The sequence below is a fragment of the Ciona robusta genome, chromosome 1 (assembly GCF_009617815.1).
Source record: "Ciona robusta chromosome 1, ASM961781v2".
In the NCBI taxonomy this organism is placed as follows: domain Eukaryota; kingdom Metazoa; phylum Chordata; class Ascidiacea; order Phlebobranchia; family Cionidae; genus Ciona; species Ciona robusta.
The window spans coordinates 13,195,039-13,216,750 of NC_143235.1; the positions used below are offsets into that span (position 1 = coordinate 13,195,039).

Consider the following 21,712-nt stretch of genomic DNA (forward strand, 5'->3'; position numbering starts at 1 on the left):
TCGAACTAGGGACCCTGATCTGACGAAACGAACTTGATATTGCGGCGAATTTAACAGGACAACATAACTTAAAGATCGTTCGTATCAATAATTAAAAGGCAGTGAATTCGAGCACACTTCTTTCCCGCCTTCAGCCTGCACTAGCTTGAAATATTAATAAGGCTCGGGACACTGGCTGATCTCTTTTACCGTTATCTTTTTTCTTTCTTTAACGCGAACCGTTCTTTAAACAAACAAAGGTAGAGACAAGAAATTGTCGCTTTCTTGCTTTCGTATCGTTTGTTAAATTTCTACCTATACTAAATGAATCACGGTGAAGTAAATGCAGTGGCTGTTAAAAGTCAACCCAACTGTCTTAGCATTTTGTTGCTCTTGTTAGGGCATGCATGATATAGTACGGTGGGGAAGACGGGATACCTTTTCGATCTATTTTCTCGGTCCACTTGGTAGTAAACATAGAACATTAGGGAACTATAAAACTATATCCCCCCGACTCCCAATAGACCGTTGCAATTTGTTCAAAATACGATCACAATATTTGAATATCATGTGATGAAGATGTCCCATTTTACCCCACAATACTGTATAGTACTTATTTAATCTCAGTTTCTAGTAAACAAATATTATTTACAGATTTATGTAACTGTATCCTTACATGTCTAAAAGAGTTAAAAAACGGGTAGAAAATATTGAACATTTTGTTGTATAAAAACAGTATTCAAATTGTTCCACCCTACTATACCTAATTTTGTATATATGCCGTTTTAACTGCGACGTTAGCAATTAAAGTAAAAGGTTTTTGGCTTTTGGGATTTCCCCTTGGCACCAGTTGCGTGTTCCCAATACACGAAGTGCTATATAGTGCTGATATAGTTATCGACTTACACAATTTTAATGCGGGTGCGTTATCTAATATCTTCATATATAAATATAAAACTTTTAAAGTCATCCGAACAGTTAGCAATTAATATAGAGTTAATAATCAAAATAAAAGCATTTAAACTATAATTCAAAAGGGTGAATAATGCCATACATTTAAGAAAATAGAAACCATTAATAATTTCAAATCAATAAAACTACATACTTATCAAATAAAGAAAGATTCTGTTTTTTTAAGATTAGGTTTACTCTTTTTCAAATTAAAAGAAATATTAAAATAACATTAATATTATAATATTTCACTCTAATAATTTATTATTACTTATTTAATTCATTAGGTTTATAATGATATATAGATTTTATAAATCGGCTTCGCAGCGGTTTTTCAGTTACGTCAATTAAATTTTAACATCTCGCAAAGAAATGGACATTATATAGTAGGGGGTGGGAAGCTTTAGCACATAATATCCAAAAATCCTGATCGCGCATTAAACAATTAACAACGGTCTATGTGAGTCGTGGAGATACGGTTTTATAATTCTTTATATGTGCTTTGTTTACTACAGACAAGAAAATAGAAAAAAAGTGTCCCCCCCAACCTCCCCACCTTATCTTATACATATAGATTTTAAAAATATACATTTTATAACTCACTCGCAGTACTTCATTGTAACAAATTACTCTAATCGCGCATTCCTATTTCAGGCAAAGTTTTTGTTGTCTTTCGGCAAATAGTTTTATGAAAATTTTTTAACTTTTTTTAGCCTATATTCATTTTGTAAATTCTGGTTTTTCTAATGCAAACCGCGTGTACATCCCTACCAAATAAAATCATTTCCACTGGCATATTAGATTCTATTTCACAGTTAGCGGTTCATAACAACACAATCATAAACTTAAAAAAATCATAAAAAAACTATTTTGATGTTTTTCAAAATGATTCTAGATATCTAAATGCGTTGGCCTACTATAAAGTATGTTCCGTATTCGACATGCTAAATGTTAAGAATAACCGTACGTGGAGGTCTACAACGGTACCAGGACACTACGATTCTGATCAGTTAGTTTAAAAACTCTTTACTGTCCTTCAGTGGCGAAATGGTAACTGGAATTTATTCCGCTTGTGGTCGCCTTCGATAGAATCACTCTCATACACTTGATTGTCGTGTTGCTGTTGGGAAACATGGTCGTTTTCGTCGAACATTCGAGATTCAACGCGGTTTGATTTACCAAGTTTAAGAAGCATAATCGACGTGACAACAACTTGGAAAATCTGTTTAGGATTTTTGAACATTTCATCAATTTTGCTTTGATTTTAATAACAAAAATTAGATTAATTGTAACAGCGAAGATAAGGGAATTAGCAGCACAACAACGGAAAAATAAAGTCCATTAACAGTGGGTAAATACACGCTGCTGGCAAACTATACTTAAGTAAACGTGTGGCTGCAAAACCAACATTTTGTACAAACCAGCTCATATTGAGTTTTATTTAATTCAAAGTATAAAACCACACCTGAATGAACAGAATTACTCCTCCGATAACAGATAGCAAGATGACGTTGGAATTAAGCCAAGACACAAGGCTGTCTTTACAGGGTGTCTGTATATAGAAAATACTAAATTACGCATTCTGAATTAGTGTTCATTAGCAAACACCAATACAGGCTACATGTGGGTAAAGCTTTAACTTATTACTTGGGTGTAAGATGGGATAGCGTGAGCACCTAAATCTCATAATTTTTTATCGTGTTTTAAACAATTAACAACGCTTTTTTAGTGTCGCGGGGCTACTATTATATAACTCTGGAAATATTTGTTTATTACCATATGAAACAGAGAAATAAAATAAAAAACGTGACCCAACTTACCCCGCCCCACGAAATGTGTCCCAATGCATCCCACCTTACTATATATGTTATATTGACTAAACTTACCCCACTGTACTATATTTGTTTATATATTTCTAATGCTTACGTCCCAATAAGTTGAATATATTAAAATGGTGACGTTCTTGCACGAATCAGGAATGTCATCTTTCCACTCGGAGACATCGTAATAACCACAACATTTAAACTGTAGAAAAATATCAATTAATCACAACAGCGCTTATTATAGACAACACATATTGAGGCGGGGAGAGACAGGACCTTTTCAGCACATGTTATTAAAATATCCTGATCGTGTTTTAAACATCAATTAACAACGGTTCACGAAAGTAGTGGGGAACGGTTTTATAATTCCTTGAGTGTTCTGTTTTTTTATCGGGACGATAGAATAAAAAGTTGTCTTAACTGCCCTACCCTACTATAAATGGAAAAAACAAACAGAACTGTGTTACCCTTTCCTGAAGCAGAAATTTCGTTTCATTTGCCAAGGCCACCCATAGGGGTTGTAGGTTTGATTGCAGGTTCTTTTTATCGGCAAACGCAAATATGACGATACCGATTTCAGCGAGAAGAAATATTGCAGTCACAGTAAGATACTGTAAAGCAATATAATGTAACAGATTTCCTTCTGCGATCGGAATGTATAGTAATAACACCGATCTCAAACGTAATAAACATTTTGTAATGAATAAAACATGTCTTGTGTCACAAGCTTGAACTTAAATATCGATGTAATAACTGTCTTACCACGATAAGTAGCCACTTCTTTTCGAAACAAGCTCCCAATGAACCGCAAAACCCTGAAATGTAATGATGTAAATCTGTTCCCAAATGCATAAACGTAATGTTATCAAAATATGCGCTATATGCCTTTTTGCGTGGCAATAATAGTTTACACATTAATATTGCAGGTTTGCAACCGCTTGTACGTTTTACGCCTTTTGTACAGTGCTTGGCCTTACCTAAAATAAGTAATAAACATCCAAGGGCAAGAACGCTGTATATGAAAGCGATGCTCGATTTTGCCAAGATTAGCACTTCATGGATAGGAGAAGCATACTGCAACCAAATCGAAAAACCGATAAGAGTTGCCCCGCCGATCTGTTGATAAAAATAAATTAAAACCAGATGATAAATTATTTATTGATACACTTTTAACTATTGCATATTTCTCTCTCTAATAACGGTTCGTTTCGGGTTTAAAGTCCACCCGCGACCTCTCAGAAAAGCAAACTGATTCTTTTTTAAAAAAATTTACCTGAAAGAAAAAATTTATTAAAAATCTTTTTATAATCCAAATAAGCAAACTTTTTGTTAAAATTGGCAACATTTTCTGAAATAGTTAACGTTTACAAATAAAGATAATATATTTAAACAACATTAATTTAGTATAGATTGGGGAAAGATGGGACACCTTTTATTCTCTTTTCCCGTCTCCTAATAGTAAACAAAGAACATTCAAAGAATTATAAAACCGTATCCTCATGACTCCTATATAGATCGTTGTTAATTGATTAAAACACGGTCAGAATATTTGGATATTATGTGTTAAAGATACGCCTCTTCCCCCACAGTACTGTATTAATATTATTTAGCGAAGGCAAAACTTTATAAAAACGTGATGATCAATGTTAAGTAGGTCTAAGTAGGGTTTGCTGATGCAACACAATCTCGTGTGATTACAACGTATGTAATTGAGTTGTAATAACATTTACAACTGTATAGTTTTACTGTATTTTATTAAATGTTAATTTAGGCGTTATAGAAGGCGAGAAAACACTAAAAAATTAAAGGTTTTCATTTCTCGTAGCCTATATATGCGAGCTAAACATTTCAACTTTATAAAAATTAAATATTGAAACTTGAAGCTTATTCTTTACTTAAGCTTTCTGTTGAAACTTAAAATATTCTATTGATTACAGGTTTAACAACAAACCGATAACGTACAACTAATAAAATAATAATGATCATTACATACAACACATAAGAAAAACTTACCAAAAACAATATATTGAAGACGACGAAGAAATATTTTAGAAACGTGTTCATTTTATTGTAATTTTTAAATAAATAACATTGATTCTTTAGTCAAATGTATAGCTATGTACACCTGTAAAACTGTATAAATTAAACCTTTCGAATCTCAATATTTATTCCGCATTTTATTTGCTTAGCCCAAAGGGTAAAAGTAGTAATAAAACGTCGTCAAATATAGACAGCCTACATACATCGTGTTCTTAACCACAGCACATAGGCTACACACCACATTCGCTAAGAGAAAATACTTGAGCTCTAACCCAGTGTCCAGCTTAAGCGCGTACTCATGATTTCATTAAGAACGGCTTAGCGACCGAATTTACAAATTAGAGTTTTAAACACTAAGCACTAAGCGACGATCTTCCGGGAAGTTTTAACAAAGTCTCTTATTTTTCTTTCTTCCTTGCTTAATAAAAGCATTCTGCCGCTTTGTTGTTGCCTTCTCTAAAGAACTTAGCGCGTTCAAGTGTAAAAAATCGAACCTTTAAACTCTCAACCCGCTGAGAAAGAATGGCATACTGTTGAAACAAAATCTAGTGTATGAAACTTTACCGCAAGTGGCTTTTGCTTAAAACAGCACAGCAGGTATTATTCATATGAATTAACAACAAAGGCATCTTTAGACGCTTACGCAAGCTTACCAAATTAACCTTACTGTGTATATATCTGAACCATGGTAACCAAGTTGAATTTATTTATAATCGAGCACATAACTGTTTTTACCTTTTTGTAGTCGAGCGCTAAAACTTATGTGTTAATAATGTTAGACCTCGCGTGGTTTAAGTTAAACATTGTAAATAGGAAGTTTAAAGGTTAACTACTATATTCATGCACTAAAAGTCTCATTATACAATGATATTATATATCTACGGTTGAGCCCTATACCAAGCCTATGTTTATTTAATACGAATCCAATTGCAATCAAAACTTAGCATGATGTATGCATAGTATCAATTAACACGCATGTCCTCATATAAAATAACAGCATAGGCAAACTTATACAATAAAAACGACTGGCTTATTTCAACATGACGCGCACTGTCTGTTTTACTTTCACTTTTCATTTACAATTTTATCTTTTAAAATCTCTTAAGTTTCAAAATCCCTTTAACCATTTACAGTCATCGTTTTAAAAGGAAGTACATTTTACCCAGCATGTATCCCTTTGTATTCTAACAGCGATTTAACTTTGCAACTTGTTTAGACTCGTTACGGTTTGTGAGTTTCATAGGGTGTGTAGGTGACATTGTGGGTGTGTTGGCATTATTGGGTTCAGTGAACGACCAAATTAGTGAGTTCTCAGCTGACATAAAATGTTCCCATAACGTAAAGTTAAGTGATGGACATTTAGGCCTTTCGTAAAAGGTGTTTTATCTTATTTTTTAACGATTATATAGTAGGGTGAGGGTTAGATGCGACACGTTTTAGATCTATTTTCCTGTTACATTTGTTAGTAATCAGAAACTATTCAAAGAATTATTAAACCGTATGCTTATGACTCCAATAGACCGTTATTAATTGTTAAAAACACGATCAGGATATTTGTAGGCAATATTATGTGGTAAATGTATCCCATCTTACCCCATAGTACCATAAAGGTATCCCATCGTACCCCCAAATTTTGTAAATTAAGTTTTACATTATGTCGTTGGGGGATAAGGTAAGAAGACAGTAACGATCGGGTTTGAAATAACACTTGTGATTTTGGACTCAAAGTACTAGACTGCCCGCTATCGAGATATATTCGTTTCGACTGATATAAGTTTGTACCGGGCGCTGTTGCGCATGCACAGTACAGTAGAGCGGAACAAATATACGAGGTCTAATAGAAACGGACCGACTAAAAAATGTTACGGTAAAAATATCACTAAACACATTTTGCACCGTTCAAAGTACGATTCTACTATTTGTCCTGTAAATCATGTAAATCAAAGCGGTATTTAAACAAAAATGACACTAAATGGGGAACAAAGGCATGGCACATATATGCCCCCTTAGTGCAGTATTATAGTATCAAACGCAGCAGAGACAAAGGCGCATTGCGGGAAGACATAAGTTCAGGATGTAAATCCTGACACAGTAACCTTAATTGCGGCAATAAATACGGTCAGAAAAATCCTAAACGAAACTTTTTATTGTTGAATGCCCGGACATTGGTAGATTCAGACCAGAGTTTGTATATACCGCCTATGATTTAGCCCAGAGTTCGTATATAAACATGTTTATATATGTTTATATACGGACTTTGATTTAGCCTGTTAAATATAAAACCTGTCGACACACACCCGCTACAACATTTTTACAAATAACATAACGCGTGTTGCGAACACCCAAAAATATACATACTACATTCTGTTACGACCTTGTTCAACTGATACAAAATGAGCTTGAAAAAGTGTTTGTTTTATACCAACGAAAGGTGGAGTATGCTTTGTCCCTAAAATCTCTTTTACTGTTGCTCTCTTGTTCTTTTGATTTCTAGTACTATGCATGTGACATACGGTGGTTAATTAAGAAGAAAAGCAAAACGTTATTAGTCTGTTGAAAATTTCGAAGAAAAAGAAAGAGCTGTACACCCGAAAACAACAAGTTTATAGAGTAATTATAATATTCCATATTATTAATTATGGAGGGAAATAAGGAGGACGCGATAAAATGTTACAGAATCGCCAGAGCCGCTTTCGATTCCGGAGATTACAGTAAAGCACGAAAGTTTGCGAATAAATCTTCAAGGCTCTACCCAACCAAGAACAATTCTGATTTACTGAACAAGATCACAGATGTTCATACTAACAGAGCTAAGGAGAATAAAAAAGCAAGCAATGGGACCATGCCGGACTTTTCAACGCTTCATGGAAGTAGTGCCAGCAACGAAAACAAGTCCGCGGCCCCAACTTTTACTGCTGAACAAATGAATTTAGTAAAACGTATTAACGGTTGCAAAGACTATTATGATATTCTTGGTGTTTCAAAAGAAGCTTCCGAAGTGGAACTGAAAAAAGCTTACCGAAAAATGGCTCTGCAGCTTCATCCTGATAAAAACACAGCTCCTGGTGCTACAGATGCATTTAAAGCAGTTGGAAAAGCCTTTTCTGTTCTAAATGATTCTGAAAAGAGGCATCAGTATGATTTGTATGGACCAGAAGGTCTCAGTTCTGTAAGAAGTCGGCGACGAAACAGTAGTTCAGATGAATATGAAAATGATAACGCAGAGTTCGATCCACAGGAGTTGTTTAATATGTTTTTCGGAGGGCAATTTCCAAACGGAAACGTTCGTATATTTAGACGCGGTAACACCTATTATTATGGCAGAAATGAAAATCGCAGACGGGCAGAAAATCACCAACGCAGGCATCATGAACCACAAACTAATTTTGGTGCAATGATGCAGCTTCTACCTCTTCTCATTCTCTTTATTGTCTCCTTAATGAGCAATATGTTGATTTCCGATCCAGTCTATAGCCTCAAGTATGGTGGCGAGTACACTCTGCATCGTCAGACACGGAATTTTGGTGTAGAGTTTTACGTCAAGCAAGATTTTACAAAACATTATAAAAAAGGAAGTGTTTCGCTGCGGCAACTTGAAGAAACTGTTGAATCGGATTACATTGAACAATTAAGAAACATGTGTTACCAAGAGAGAGTAAACAAAGAAAATTTGCGCAGAAAAGGAGTATATTTTGGTAGCACAGACATGATTAAAAAGGCAGAAGCTTACCCAACTAGGTCATGCAATAAACTTGAAGAATTATTTAAACGATCACCATAAAAATCTAAAATAGTTGGACATTTCTTCAAATAACTGAATTATTTAATGGGCCAACTGCCTCTTATGCTGTTTAGTTTGTACAACAGCAGTATAACATACATATAAATTTGCATGCCATTTTCATATGGTATAGTAGGTGGGGGAAGACGGACACTTTTATTACATAATATCCAAATATCCTGTTCCTGTTCTAAACAATTAACAAGGGTCTATGGTAGTCAAAATGAAACGGTTTTATAATTCTTTGATTACTACTTCCTTTTTCTCCCACCCTACAATACATTGCAAATTAATAATGCCTAGGAAATTAGAAAGTGTAATGAGACTTAGCTAGAGACTGTAGCATGACCCTGTGAGGTTGAATGTTGTATGTTTTACTTGTTGTTGTTATATGTTTACTGCAACTTGCAACTCAAATTAACATTTTATGTGCACATGTTTTATTTTTGTAACAATTGCGCCTTTTTCTTTAACAAGGTGTTTGGGTAAAACTAAAAATATTTTACAAACCGATCAAATTTCTAATTAGGAAATATATATTTTACTTTCTAATAAATTAATTATAAGTTATAATAAATAAATAAATAAATAAATAAATAATACACATTTTAGGATTTATTTCATATGCAAATACATATTATCTATCAATTTGTTTCCATATGTTGTTTAGTATTTGTACTTGTGCTAATTTTTTATCAATAGTCTGTTAAATAATTAAACATAATAATGAATAAATAAAATATGATCAGTTGGTTTTCATTATACCAACTATTGTTTATTTTGAAGTTATGTTTAACATTAGCAATTAATAGCAGTCATAGTTATGCAACGGAAAGTTCATTTATTAAAATGCCCTTTTTCACAACAAAGATACTTAATATCTTGTTGCTAACTGTGTTAGTTTAAATATATTTTATTCTAATGCATTTATTCCTAATTGAAATATAAGGTTAGTCACTGAACATTTTCGCATGTTAAAGGGTTTAAAATAACTTCAAATTTATTGAATGTTTGTTTAATTTTAGTTAAATTTTCTTGCACCAAACATTCAGTATTTTATTTTTGATTTTATTTATTTGCAAATTAATTGTAATTCAATGTTGTCGTGTGTGATAAAAAATAAATTCAAATAAAAAGAAGTAAAAAAATGCAGAGCAGTTACCCGACATCGTTTTTTTCTGTCGATTTTGTTGGCTGTGTATTAGTCGAAAGTTTAGTAATACCGTATAAATAAATGTAAATTATTTATCCTTGCGTGATGTAGCAACGACAGTCGTTATAGCCCGGGTGTTCTGTTTCACGCACCTCGTGCCTGCGTATTGCGAGTTACCGCGTTAATGGGTGGGTATATGTTTTATTTAATGTGTGAATGACAGTCTTGACAATCCATACTGAATTGAGCACTTGCTCCAGGACACCCGCGATTTTATCTGCATTGACGGTCGAACCCAAATAAACTCTGGGCTAGAGACAGGCGCGCTATATTCACCGTTCCACAGCTCGTAAAGCAAAATTATTCTTGCTCGATCAGCACATTTTCGGTGAGGGTGGGTTTTAAGAATCCACATTTAATTAGAATGAAGGTACAGTATGCAAATCTCATGCTTGCCTTTTCGAAGCTGTAGTTTCCATCACAAAAAATACTTGCAGACTTTAAGAGTATAGTAAAGTGGGAGAAGATGGGACACTTTTTCACTTTTCCAAATTAATCTAAACTATAAACAAACATCCAACGATTATTCTATACAACCGTATCTTTATGGTTCCCATAAGGACCGTTGGTAATTGTTTAAAACAAGTTCAGGATATTTGGATTTTATGTGTCAAAGGTGTCCCATCTTTCCCCGCCTACTGTATGGATTTTTTCCCACACCTGGTGCGCGCTTACGAGTTACCAAGTATGCAGCTGTGTAAATTTAAATGATGTATAGCTAACAATTTAGAAGACCCAGACTTAGTAGAGACGTTGAGACAACCCCTTAGTGACCACTGGGTTGGAGCAATTGCCGATAAGTGTCTTACAACGTGCATGGAATGAGCCTTGAATCCGTAACCGATAGGGGGTCAAAGACTGGCGCTTTAACAAGACTATGACCCTTCCCCATTGGTTTTGTCAAGCAGACAAGCCTATTTCCTTTTTAAAAGATAAGTAGTTACTGCGTTGTCGCGTTTATATTCGTATATACGTACTCCGCTAGTCCGCTAGTCCGCCAGTCTGCTATATATACTTGACTTTTTGAGACACACGCAGCAGATACGAATGCAGCGCAGGATTGCCGCTGTGTGTGCTGTGGCGCAGCTTACGACTGTGTATGGGTTTTGCATAGGCTCGGCTAAAAAATCGTGTAGGCTTGGTTTTCGCAACACCGATGGCAAGACTTTTAAGAAATACTTCTAATTCTGTAGTTTTTAATTTCAAACGTATTTATCAGAATCATTTAAACAACAAATAGGAGTAATATAATTTTGAAATGCTGAGAACTTTAAGTACAAAGTACCACCAGTTGCCAATCTTAAACAGAAGGCATCCTACTTTAGTCAATGGCAATATTAGTTGCATTCATCTTCAAAGCAAGGTATTTATCGTTTTCGTTTAAACATTTATGTATAAGTTCAGTGTTTTTTAATGTTTTTTAATGTTAGATCTGCCTTGTAATATAGCTGTGGATTTGCAGCTAAACTAATTGTGTTGATGAATGTAACTTGCTTTATCCTCGCATGGCAAGAAAATGACAGTCGTATAACACAGGTGTTCTGTTTCATAAACCTTATGCCAGCTTACCAGTTACCATGTATGTTACTTTGTGGGTGACTATTTTTGCTATACATATATACTTTTAGTACTGATTTTGAAAGAGTGTCTATACTTTCTGTTTTAAGTGTTTGGACCGTAATAGTCCAAGTCGAATTTATAAATTAAGTTTCTTTGATTTCAGTTGTTATACAAAACAAACTATGAGCGAAGTTTAAAAGACACTTCCGCTTATTGGGCTGAAGCTGCAGAAAATCTTGTGTGGACCAAAAAATGGGACAAAGTTATTGACAATTCAAATTCTCCGTTCACTAAATGGTTAGAATAGTTGTTACAGAAAAATATAGAAAATCATACATACACATACTACTGATACGCTATATGTGTTTAACTTTATTTGTACTAGTTTCACAAGCCATGTATAACTATTAAACTATACACGTACTAATAATGTTGTTTAAATTAATGGTTTATTACATTATAACATGTGTGTAGGCGTCATGTCTTTAATAGAATAAGTTTTGTACTTCTGTTTTCTGCATGAACAAGATAACGACTGTGGTTTTACCTTTACTGTCATTTTTTTTGCTTTTAAAAACTTTTCCGATCTTGGGTACGTGATAGAAAAGACAAAATGAAGTCATTCAACTATATGTTAATATCAGGTTTACAGGTGGTGAAATAAGCCATTGCTACAACTGCATAGATCGTCATGTGGATGAAGGTAATGGAGACAGGGTGGCTATAATACATGACAGTCCAGTCACTGACACAATTCAAAATCTTACCTACAATGAATTACTAAAGCAGGTATATTTATAAGTCCTAACTTTAAATTTAACTGAAAGGTATGTGTGTAATTCATACTCCAATTATTCCCAAAGACAATGTGCGATTTAAATCCATAATATGTATATTGAAATAAATCCAAGTTTGGGTAAGAAATTTCAATGATTGCTTTCATACAGGAATACAAACAGTTAAAAATCAAGTTTAAATGCTTGCTACCAGTATATTTTAACTAAGCTGCATTGCTGTAAAAAAACACAATAAAAAATACAGAAGACCTTGTATGACTAAACTGTCTTCCCTTACAATGCTTATCAGCCATCACATTTTGGTTCCGTAAATCTTAAATATGGTTCTACAGGTATCCTGCCTTGCTGGTTGTTTGTCTGACATGGGGGTAAAGAAAGGAGACAGAGTTCTTATCTACATGCCAATGATACCCCAGGTAATTCAAATCATATAAATAGGTTTTTTAATGGTGAATATTTCAAAATAAATATTCTAGCTCTTGTATAAGTTTGAATTCAATGTGTGTAATGTGTTTTAGGTGAAATTTAAACAACAAGAGGCTGAATTTAGCATAAACCCACTGGGATCACCCTACTGTATAAATGTTTAAGTTTAACTAATAGGTTTCAGGCATTGCAAAGTGCTTTTAATATAGATTATAATAAATGAAGGTATCTGATAGTACCAGAAGTTCTGTTTTAAAAAATCCAGCCTTGCATATATGGTACTGTATTTGAGAATATTTGTGCAAGGTTATTTAAAACTTTACCTCAAACAAAGTAATGTTGTTACAGTGTTAGTATACTATAATGGTATTGGTAATGTTCCACCTTAAATTTATTTTGTTGCAGGCAGTAGTAGCAATGCAAGCAACCATTAGACTTGGTGGAATTCATGTTGTTGTGTTTGGTGGATTCGCTGCAAAAGAACTCTCAGTTAGAATTGATAACTGCACACCTAAGTATGTATATCATGTTCTTTATTCTATATGGGTGAGGACCTAGGAATTAAGCTAGATTTGGTCCAATACCACAACACCCAAGGCCTAGACTGCTTTTTGTACTTTTAAAAATGTTTTTTTTTTAACAGAAACCACAGTATTGGTACAAAAGTAATCATACACACTGTAACAGATCTTTATCTTAAATAAGTGGTATAGCTTTAAAATTTAGTCTTCGCACATTATTGCTATATATTTGAAATTAACTTGCTTTATCTTCAAGTGGACGGAAAATAAAAGTCATTATAACACGGGTGTTCCGTTTTATAGTAACTTACATCTGTTACATGTTAAATTCTATTATACTTACATACTTGTTTTTGGCGCCGTGGCACAGTTGGTTTAGTGCGCATGCCTGAAACAGAACACTTTGGTTATATAATGACTGTCGATATCTGGCCACGTAAAAAAAGTCTTATATTTATGCATTCCACACAACAGAGCTATTATATCTGCAAGTTGTGGAGTTGAACCATCCAGGGTTGTTCGTTACAAACCAATCCTAAATGAAGCATTGGCCATGGCTTCCCATAAACCGCTCAAAACAATTATTTATCAACGACCAAACATGGTAGGTGGTTTTATTCTCGTCGTATTTGACAAAGTCTTTACAATAAAGGGGAGACCTGGGTAGTGAGACGCATTCATGTCAATTAAAATTAACCTATTGGTTCTGTTTACTGATTTATGTGGCGCAGAAAAGACCTGAATAGGTCTCCAAAATAACCTTTTCTGTATGTTCTGCCAAACCAGATTTGGCGCCTATGGTGCCAGTATATGTAAAAACAGAAGAACAAAAGCAATTTTTTTTTATAAATTATATATAAGTAAATAACAAATATTGCAGGTCGTAATTCACTTTTCAGATGGTAAATGCCCTTTCAAAAATAAATTTTAATATCTTGTAAAAAATCACTTGTTTTTAGGAACCAGCAGAGTTAGGTGAAAATGATTTAGATTGGGATGAACTGATGAACAAAGGTCGATCACATGACTGTGTTCCTGTCCCCTCAAACCACCCCCTATACCTCCTATACACATCTGGTACCACAGGACTCCCAAAAGCTGTGGTTCGGCCAACAGCAGGACATTCAGTTCGTCTGCATTGGAGTATGAAGGCAATTTATGGTGTTGACCCTGGAGAGGTGGGTTTATGTTGTAGGATTAAAATCTATTGTAATATCAGTTACTATTTTTTCTTGAAAATCTGTTTTATATTATCAGTAAAGAGTTTTTTTCTTTAAGTAGTTTGTTCTATATTAATTATTAAAAATATTTATTCTTGAAAGTATGTTTTATTTTATCAGTAAATATATTTTTTGTACGTTTGCATAAGTTATCTTGTAGATTATTTGTCTTTCTATTTTTTGACTCTCTAGTTTAATAAAAAGTTTACTAAAACACCCACTTTCTATTCTATATGGGTGAGGTTCTTTTAGGTTAGAACCTAGAATTGACCACAAAGGTTATCCCATTAGGCCTACTACATTCAGACTGCTTTTATATGCCCGAATCAAAAATTCAGTTCCCAATAACAAATTCTTACCGAACTAAGGTATTTTGGTCAGCATCTGACCTTGGTTGGATTGTAGGCCACTCATATATTTGCCATGCTCCACTAGTACATGGCAACGCCACTTTAATGTTCGAGGTATACCTGTAGTGTAGATGTTGCAACGAAAACTAATTGCTGCATTGGAAATTACGCAAATTTTGTAAAATGCTAAATTACTAGAAAATTTTTGCCTTTGAAATTGCATGTCAGAAAAAAAAATCAAATCTTATAAAATTAAAAATATTTATTTTGATTTGCTAAATTAGCAGTAGTTTAATTCTTTAATGTTGTAAATTGCATATTACTGTGTGGTGTTATACACAGGTGTTTTGGGCTGCTGCTGATATTGGTTGGGCTGTTGGTCACTCGTATGGCGTGCATGCTCCGTTTCTGCAAGGTTCTAAATCACTTTTATATGAGGTTTTAACCTAATTCTGTAATTTGCATGCTTGTTTGAAAGGTAGAACTGTATACTAGTGAGCATTTTCTTTTACAATTCCCTTTTTTTGCCTAACCCTTCCCTTTTTACACCTTAATTTACATACCTTAGTATAATGAGAAACGAATAAACTTCTTTTTCCAAATGGTTTTTAATCAATTAATTTAAAATTAAAAAGAAAATATAAATGTATAATTTTTTTGGTACAAAAACCACCCATCAAAATCAACGCCTGGCTGCACCACTGGGCACTGGTAGTGAGTAATGCTGCCAGTTCAGTGGTGCTAGTATATCGCATGTGCAGAGCGGTAGAGCATGATATTAGGAGTATATTTAATATTCATAGTTCAAATAAAAGAATGTAACTGTATCATGTTTCATAATTTAGTTTAAGCACTAGTACAGACGGTACATTTAAAGATTTTTTTTTCTAAAATATCTTTTTAGTGAATTTTCTGAATTAAAACAATTACATTGTGTAAGTGAATCTAAACGGAGTAAAATATTCAAAATGACGTGACTACATCTGATATTCACATTTCTACGGACTGTACATTATAAGTTTTATCATGTTTTGCATATTTTTGTAAGTTATATATCTTCAACTTTGTGATTTTATATTTAAGGGAAAACCGGTAGGTACACCCGATGCAACAACTTTCTTTCGAATAATTCAAGATCACAACGTTGCTGCGTTGTTTGTTGCCCCGACGGCCCTCCGTGCGATTAAACGCGAAGACCCTGATGCACTTCTTGGCAAACAGTTTGATTTGACGAGGTGAATTTATATCTTTGTTTGCTTTTCTACAGCTTTTGTATTCATACTGCAACTTACGTTCTTGATTAAATATTTGACATAATATATATATATAAAAATTTTCGCCTGCCTAATTCTTAACTAAGTATGATAGTGATACTGTTCTGCTTCTTACCTCCAAGTTAAATGTTATTCTGTATCATATTACCATATTACTAACACTGTTACATTTACTTTATGATAAAATTCTGTATCATATTACCATATTACTAACACTGTTACATTTACTTTATGATAAAATACTTTATGCTAAAAAGTACTTTATACAACAAAAAGCACTATGCTAGTTCTAAATACTTAATGTTGAAATAAGTTTGAAATGCAGATTTAACATAACAATTCCTTCTCTTATATTTCCCCCAGCATGCGTAACTTATTTGTGGCTGGTGAACATTGCGACGTGGACACTCTTCGTTGGTCCAAAGATGCTTTTCAATCACCCGTGTTAGATCACTGGTGGCAAACAGAAACAGGAAGTGCTATAACAGCGTCCTGTGTTGGATTGGGCAACCGGCTTGACCCCCCAGAAAGCTCAACAGGGTTACCAGTACCAGGCTGGGATTGTGAGTCATTTTGTTTTAAAGGAAAAAAATAGATACTTTATCAAAAATTAGATACCTTATCTTTTTGTCGAAAACACAACGAAAAAATGATTTTTTTAAAAAAACCAGCAAATTATTATTTTTTTTATTTAGTAAGAGTTGTTGATGATCATGGAAACGAAGTTAAACGAGGAACCCTCGGAAATATCGTCGCAAAACTTCCACTACCGCTTGGAACGTTCCAAACACTTTGGAATAACGATGAGAGGTTTAGGAATACTTACTTCACTAAATATGAGGTGGGTTCAAAGTCTCGTAGTCGATTTAACAAATTTCATCGCTGACTGCATTCTTCTTTATAGATGTTGTCAACTTTTTGATAGAAAATTTTTAAGTTTTTTGTAATAGCGTTGATGACATTTAGAAGTGCAAATAAATATAAAACAATATGAAAAGACAAAAAACACAAAAGATATAAAAACAAATGTCTTGTTATTTCGTCATCTGTTAATAATCATATCTCTTAATAGATTGTCTAAATTGTCAACCATACAATAAAAAATATATATAGCACATTTCCAATAGCGAATTTCATTACCCTTTTACTAGATATTAAATAAGTGTCATAACATTTTCTTTGAATAAATTTATAAATTTCTGCAGGGGTACTATGATACCATGGATGCTGGTGTACAGGATGAAGATGGGTATATTTCTGTGATGTCACGAACTGATGATGTCATCAATGTTGCGGGTCATCGACTGTCTTGTGGTCATATTGAAGAGGTGATAAATTCACATGAACAAGTGGTGGAATGCGCTGTTGTAGCAAAAGATGACAAACTTAAAGGTTCCATACCGTTCGCTTATATCGTCATTAAATCTGGTAAGTTCAGTTTTCCAGATATATCAGAAAATATATTAGGGTGGGGAAAGATGGGACACCTTTAGCACATAATATCCAAATATCCTGATTGTATTTTAAACAATTAACAACGGTCTAGGAGAGTCGTGAGGATACGCTTTTATAATTCTTTGCATTTTCTTTGTTTACTACCAAATTGGGCGAGAAAATAGAATGAAAAGGTGTTCCATCTTCCCCCAACCTACTATACTAAAATTTTAATGGAATTCCAGAAGATCCTAGTAATAGTCTGTTTTGTGATCCGAAAAACTGTGGCCAAAAGATCATTTTTGAATTGGAATAAATCTGAGTGCAACAAAATAATCTATGTGGTTGAGAACCTTGGATTTAGGCCAGATTTGGTCTGTTACCACAACAGCCAGAAATCTTTAAGTAAGCGGTTCATGAGACCAGTCCAACTACATCCACAACACAGTTACCATATACATTTAAATATTAATTTAAAATTTTTGTATTTTATTTGTTGAACGTTTGTGTTTTAAAGACTGCCGTGATCCGGAATCTGTTTTACCAAGTATTATCAAGTTAGTACGCGATGAAATTGGTCCTGTTGCTGCTTTTAAACAAGCTGTGTTCGTAAATCGACTTCCAAAAACTCGATCAGGAAAAACACCAAGAAACACATTACAAGCGATATGCAATAAAAAACCATACAAAGTAAGCTTAGGCTATAAACTCCCCGTTTTCCCCAAACCCCAATTTTACACTGTAATAGCATATGACTACTTCTTGGTATATTAAAGTAAGTCTAAGATTATATGTATGCTGTGACACAGCTCGAATAAAAATAAGGGTTGAGTTTAATTCCCCTTTGCCTAAAACCCACCCTTTTACACCTTGATTGACATAACTTAGTCTAGTAAGAAACATAGATACCACAACTGCATTTTTAAAACATGTTAAATTAAACCAAAAAATGTAATTTTTTAATTTAAACAAAAGTATATTGTACAAAAACTCCTGTCCCCTTAATCCAACCCTAGGTCGCAGCCCAATTTCTATAAGAGTTTAACTAAATGGTAATAACTTTTTGTATCTGTATATAAATTTTTAACAATTGTTATCCCAGGTATCGCCCACTATTGAAGATTCAACTGTTTATCCGGAACTTGAAAAATCTGTGTCAGAATATTCCCCATGATATCATATAAAGTTTAGGCAATTCTTTTTATTTTAACTTGGGTGTTTTAACTTGTATATCACTAGCAGTGTTTAAGTGCCTTGTAATTTTAATAATAGTACATGCGCTTATGCAAAAAATTTCGTTATTTAACTTTAATCATGAATTTTAATTTTAATTTGCTGCCTTGTTATCATTTTTTTTTTTGCCGAAATCAAATTTTTAAGGGTTGTTGTATCAATATTTTTTTACGGGTTTGTATCTTACGCAATGTGCATTCCCTCCTTTATTGCTATGCTTTTTGTTCTTATTGCAAAATCGTACGATACAATAAAATCACCAATCAGGGATATCAGCAAACTTCTTTGTATGCTAATCGTATTTGTGGGTCACTATTTTGTGAATCCCAGTGAACAAACACTCTGATCAATTATTAATTTGCTGATAAGTCAGTTTAGAAATTGATCATTAAAAGTTTATTATTGGTATTAGAGGAGTTTTACAGCCATTACATTTTAGTTTTGTTAAGAGTTGGAATTAGTCATTCATGTTATTATTAAAATTGGTGCAGTTTACGACCAGAATTGGATTAGTCTTGTTAAGATTTGAGCAGTAGTATCATTATGTCTGAAGCTATACATAGCATATGTGAGTTGTTTCCTGAAGACAGTCCACCAGATGTCAGTGAATACCTTGAATATTGGGATAAAATGAAAATGGTAGCCGATAGGAAAAAAATACAGAAGTTTTAACCTGTAGGCTCGATTTGAACCACACAATGCTAACTTTGTAAATACAGAGTGGAATCCAAAGGCAGGGGATGTATTTGTTTGTTCCTATCCAAAAACAGGTAAAAATTTTAATGGTAGTTAGATTTCTGATAGTTAAAATTTCTAAGACTTATAATGCTACATTTAAGTCATTGGTATCTAAATTAAAAAGGTAACTTAAAACTTTAATGTGGTAGTAGAATGTCAAACACACACAGCGCTACATTTAACTATTATATTAGTTTACAGTTTATTAGGCAATAAACAGGTAACTTTAATGTTTATTAATTTTAATGTGATAGTTTTTACTACTATAACTACATTTACTGCTAAAAATTTTTTAAGGGGATTTATCTTTATTCTTTGTGTATGTATGTTGTATAATATACTATCAACTTTAATGTATGTAAATATTCGTTCAATGTCTGGTATGAAAAAAAACTCCGTATTTCGAACAAGTCTTTTCCGGTAAAGTCTTGCCGGATAACACAGGAAATATCGAAAGTATACTCCATTTTTTATACCAGATGAGCTGTTAAAAGATTATTTACATTATGCTAAGTAGCGGAAGTAACAGGTATATATGTTTCTAACCGTCTTATGACATATAATGACCTGTTTTTACAACTAGATGGTATATGTGCTTTGTAACCCCAAAGATCAAGTACTTTCGTGGTATCACTTCACTCAGACCTACTCCACAGTCAAAGCAAACATTCCCCCTCACAATGAAATTTTCCCCAAGGAAATAAAATCATTTATCAACCTGGCTATAACAGGTAATATAACAGGTAATTCTATCGCTGTAAAATCAACACATAGTCTACTTAAATAAATTTTCTATTTTTTAAAATATTTTGCTTACAGGATTTCGAAAATGCTGTTAGAAAACTTTGTCAATTCGTTGAAGTTGACTTAACTTATGAGGAAATAAAACAAGTGATACAAAATTGTTCACTTCAAATCATGAAAACACAACAAGAAAATTCAAAATCTGAACACCCTATCGTCAGAAAAGGTTAAGTTGTTAAGAGATTTGTTTGATATGTTCAATTTTAAATGTTTAAAATTGTGATGTGGCATGTAGGTGAAAACATGAACTAAAGTGTAAAGAGCTTTGTTTTTTTAAAAAAACATAGTTTTTAGGCAAAACTGAAACATTAGTAAAAAGAGTTAAAAATTAGTACTTTAATTGTCAGGGTTATAAATCTTACCTAAATTTGCTTAAAGTTGAAATAATTCCAATTAGAACTAATCTGTTTTTACAGGATGTGTTGGTGATTGGAAGAATTATTTGACTGTATACCAGTCAGAATACTCGGACAAAAAAGTGGAAGAAGTATTAGGAGCAACGGATATCAAGTTTAAATACGCACTTCATTCAGAATAACTGTGTAACAAAACATTTATACCTTCATTTAAAACATGCTTCTGTTTGCTTATCAGTATTGACAATTCAATATGTAACCTTGCATGGTTAGAAACCACAGTTGTTATAACACAATTGTTCTGTTTAATACACCTTATTCCTGCTTACATGTTACTGTGTTTATAACTTTGTGTGTAATAATATTTTTATCATGTAGTGAAAACATTGTACATGTTACTGTGTTTATAACTTTGTGTGTAATAATATTTTTATCATGTAGTGAAAACATTGTGCTATCTCCAGCATTTAAAAACAACACATCAGACAACACTAACAGACTTTTTGTTATGTATAGTTAAACCAATATCTAGATAGTGACCAATAACTTAATGCATTTATCAAATAATATAAAGGTTTACGTACACTGTTGTCTTCAATAAAATATTAACTTGGAAATAATTAAACCTAAATGGCTCCTTGTTTGCCTGCTAAGTGTAGTGACAATGGTTTTTAAATTTTTTTCAATTGTTGAAGAAACAAATAAAGTATTTATTTTTATATAATGAATTTTTCTGTAACAACATCGCCGACACACATAGAAATTCTTCACTTAAGCAGTGTTGGATTGTATGGTTAATTTTTAATGCTTGGGTAACAATAAAGCATGTAATAAAATCAAGGTCGAAAGATTTAAAGGAGCACGGTTTTATCTCGCGGTTTCAATGAAACAGATTTCAATGAAAACAGATTTTTAAAAATGAAAAAATCAGATGTGTGTCGACGCATGAATATTTTTCATAAGAAAAGTGTCTCTTATTCTCTTTGCAATTTTAAATTACTAAAGAAGAATTATTTTTTTGAAATTGTTACAATGAATGTTTTTTTTTTTGTAAATACAGATGGAGTAAGATGGATAACACACAATGCCTTGTATTAAAAAAAATATATATATGAATTATTATAATTGTTCCACATTGTCAAATTTGCCCTGATAGCAGAAGAAACATGAGCATGAACAAGAGAGTAAATTTCTAATGAGTGAGCACGAATT

The 21,712-nt window shown here is 33.1% G+C and overlaps 4 protein-coding genes across 6 annotated transcripts; 3 read left to right on the forward strand and 1 right to left on the reverse strand.

The window, feature by feature from the left end:
* Nucleotides 1-1,713: 1,713 nt before the first annotated feature.
* LOC149743437 (tetraspanin-4-like) lies at nt 1,714-4,894 on the reverse strand. Its single transcript, XM_089893884.1, has 7 exons — nt 4,767-4,894; nt 3,731-3,869; nt 3,516-3,568; nt 3,221-3,364; nt 2,857-2,955; nt 2,396-2,482; nt 1,714-2,152 (listed from the first exon to the last, which is right to left on the reverse strand). The coding sequence occupies exons 1-7, from the start codon at nt 4,815-4,817 to the stop codon at nt 1,967-1,969; spliced, it is 759 nt and encodes a 252-aa protein (XP_089750010.1). The 5' UTR covers nt 4,818-4,894; the 3' UTR covers nt 1,714-1,966.
* Nucleotides 4,895-7,295: 2,401 nt separating this feature from the next.
* Nucleotides 7,296-8,966, forward strand: LOC149743438 (dnaJ homolog subfamily B member 14-like). The gene has a single exon (XM_089893882.1). It carries the CDS (start codon nt 7,432-7,434, stop codon nt 8,572-8,574), a length of 1,143 nt encoding a protein of 380 aa, XP_089750008.1. The 5' UTR covers nt 7,296-7,431; the 3' UTR covers nt 8,575-8,966.
* A 1,985-nt stretch (nt 8,967-10,951) lies between these two features.
* LOC149743439 (acyl-CoA synthetase short-chain family member 3, mitochondrial-like) lies at nt 10,952-18,872 on the forward strand. 3 transcript variants are annotated; one of them, XM_089893880.1, is made up of 14 exons: nt 10,952-11,150; nt 11,511-11,644; nt 11,992-12,136; nt 12,477-12,560; nt 12,976-13,085; nt 13,566-13,695; nt 14,051-14,269; nt 14,680-14,775; nt 15,745-15,896; nt 16,299-16,498; nt 16,631-16,776; nt 17,141-17,363; nt 17,887-18,059; nt 18,472-18,872. In XM_089893880.1, the coding sequence occupies exons 1-14, from the start codon at nt 11,046-11,048 to the stop codon at nt 18,541-18,543; spliced, it is 1,989 nt and encodes a 662-aa protein (XP_089750006.1). In that variant the 5' UTR covers nt 10,952-11,045; the 3' UTR covers nt 18,544-18,872. The 3 variants fall into 3 exon arrangements, with proteins under 3 accessions (XP_089750006.1, XP_089750007.1, XP_089750005.1); XM_089893879.1 differs by lacking the exon at nt 14,680-14,775 and adding an exon at nt 15,004-15,099 and having other exon boundaries at nt 10,956-11,150; XM_089893881.1 differs by lacking the exon at nt 14,680-14,775 and having other exon boundaries at nt 10,954-11,150.
* A 337-nt stretch (nt 18,873-19,209) lies between these two features.
* LOC149743440 (sulfotransferase 1C1-like) lies at nt 19,210-20,819 on the forward strand. Its single transcript, XM_089893885.1, has 3 exons — nt 19,210-19,372; nt 20,160-20,310; nt 20,561-20,819. Exons 1-3 carry the CDS (start codon nt 19,343-19,345, stop codon nt 20,680-20,682), a joined length of 303 nt encoding a protein of 100 aa, XP_089750011.1. The 5' UTR covers nt 19,210-19,342; the 3' UTR covers nt 20,683-20,819.
* Nucleotides 20,820-21,712: the final 893 nt, after the last annotated feature.

What these genes read in the sequence shown, in the direction of transcription:
- LOC149743437 (XM_089893884.1), bottom strand. Translation starts at nt 4,817, where the DNA reads ATGAACACGTTTCTAAAATATTTCTTCGTCGTCTTCAATATATTGTTT. An exon ending in AGAAGTGGCTACTTATCGTG is followed by an intron (nt 3,365 to 3,515) that starts GTAAGACAGTTA and finishes ATTGCTTTACAG; the next exon opens with TATCTTACTGTGACTGCAAT. An exon ending in TATATTCAACTTATTGGGAC is followed by an intron (nt 2,483 to 2,856) that starts GTAAGCATTAGA and finishes TTCTATATACAG; the next exon opens with ACACCCTGTAAAGACAGCCT.
- LOC149743438 (XM_089893882.1), top strand. Translation starts at nt 7,432, where the DNA reads ATGGAGGGAAATAAGGAGGACGCGATAAAATGTTACAGAATCGCCAGA.
- LOC149743439 (XM_089893880.1), top strand. Translation starts at nt 11,046, where the DNA reads ATGCTGAGAACTTTAAGTACAAAGTACCACCAGTTGCCAATCTTAAAC. An exon ending in TTTATCAACGACCAAACATG is followed by an intron (nt 13,696 to 14,050) that starts GTAGGTGGTTTT and finishes ACTTGTTTTTAG; the next exon opens with GAACCAGCAGAGTTAGGTGA. An exon ending in GCAATAAAAAACCATACAAA is followed by an intron (nt 18,060 to 18,471) that starts GTAAGCTTAGGC and finishes TTGTTATCCCAG; the next exon opens with GTATCGCCCACTATTGAAGA.
- LOC149743440 (XM_089893885.1), top strand. Translation starts at nt 19,343, where the DNA reads ATGTATTTGTTTGTTCCTATCCAAAAACAG. An exon ending in TTGTTCCTATCCAAAAACAG is followed by an intron (nt 19,373 to 20,159) that starts GTAAAAATTTTA and finishes TTTTGCTTACAG; the next exon opens with GATTTCGAAAATGCTGTTAG. An exon ending in ACACCCTATCGTCAGAAAAG is followed by an intron (nt 20,311 to 20,560) that starts GTTAAGTTGTTA and finishes CTGTTTTTACAG; the next exon opens with GATGTGTTGGTGATTGGAAG.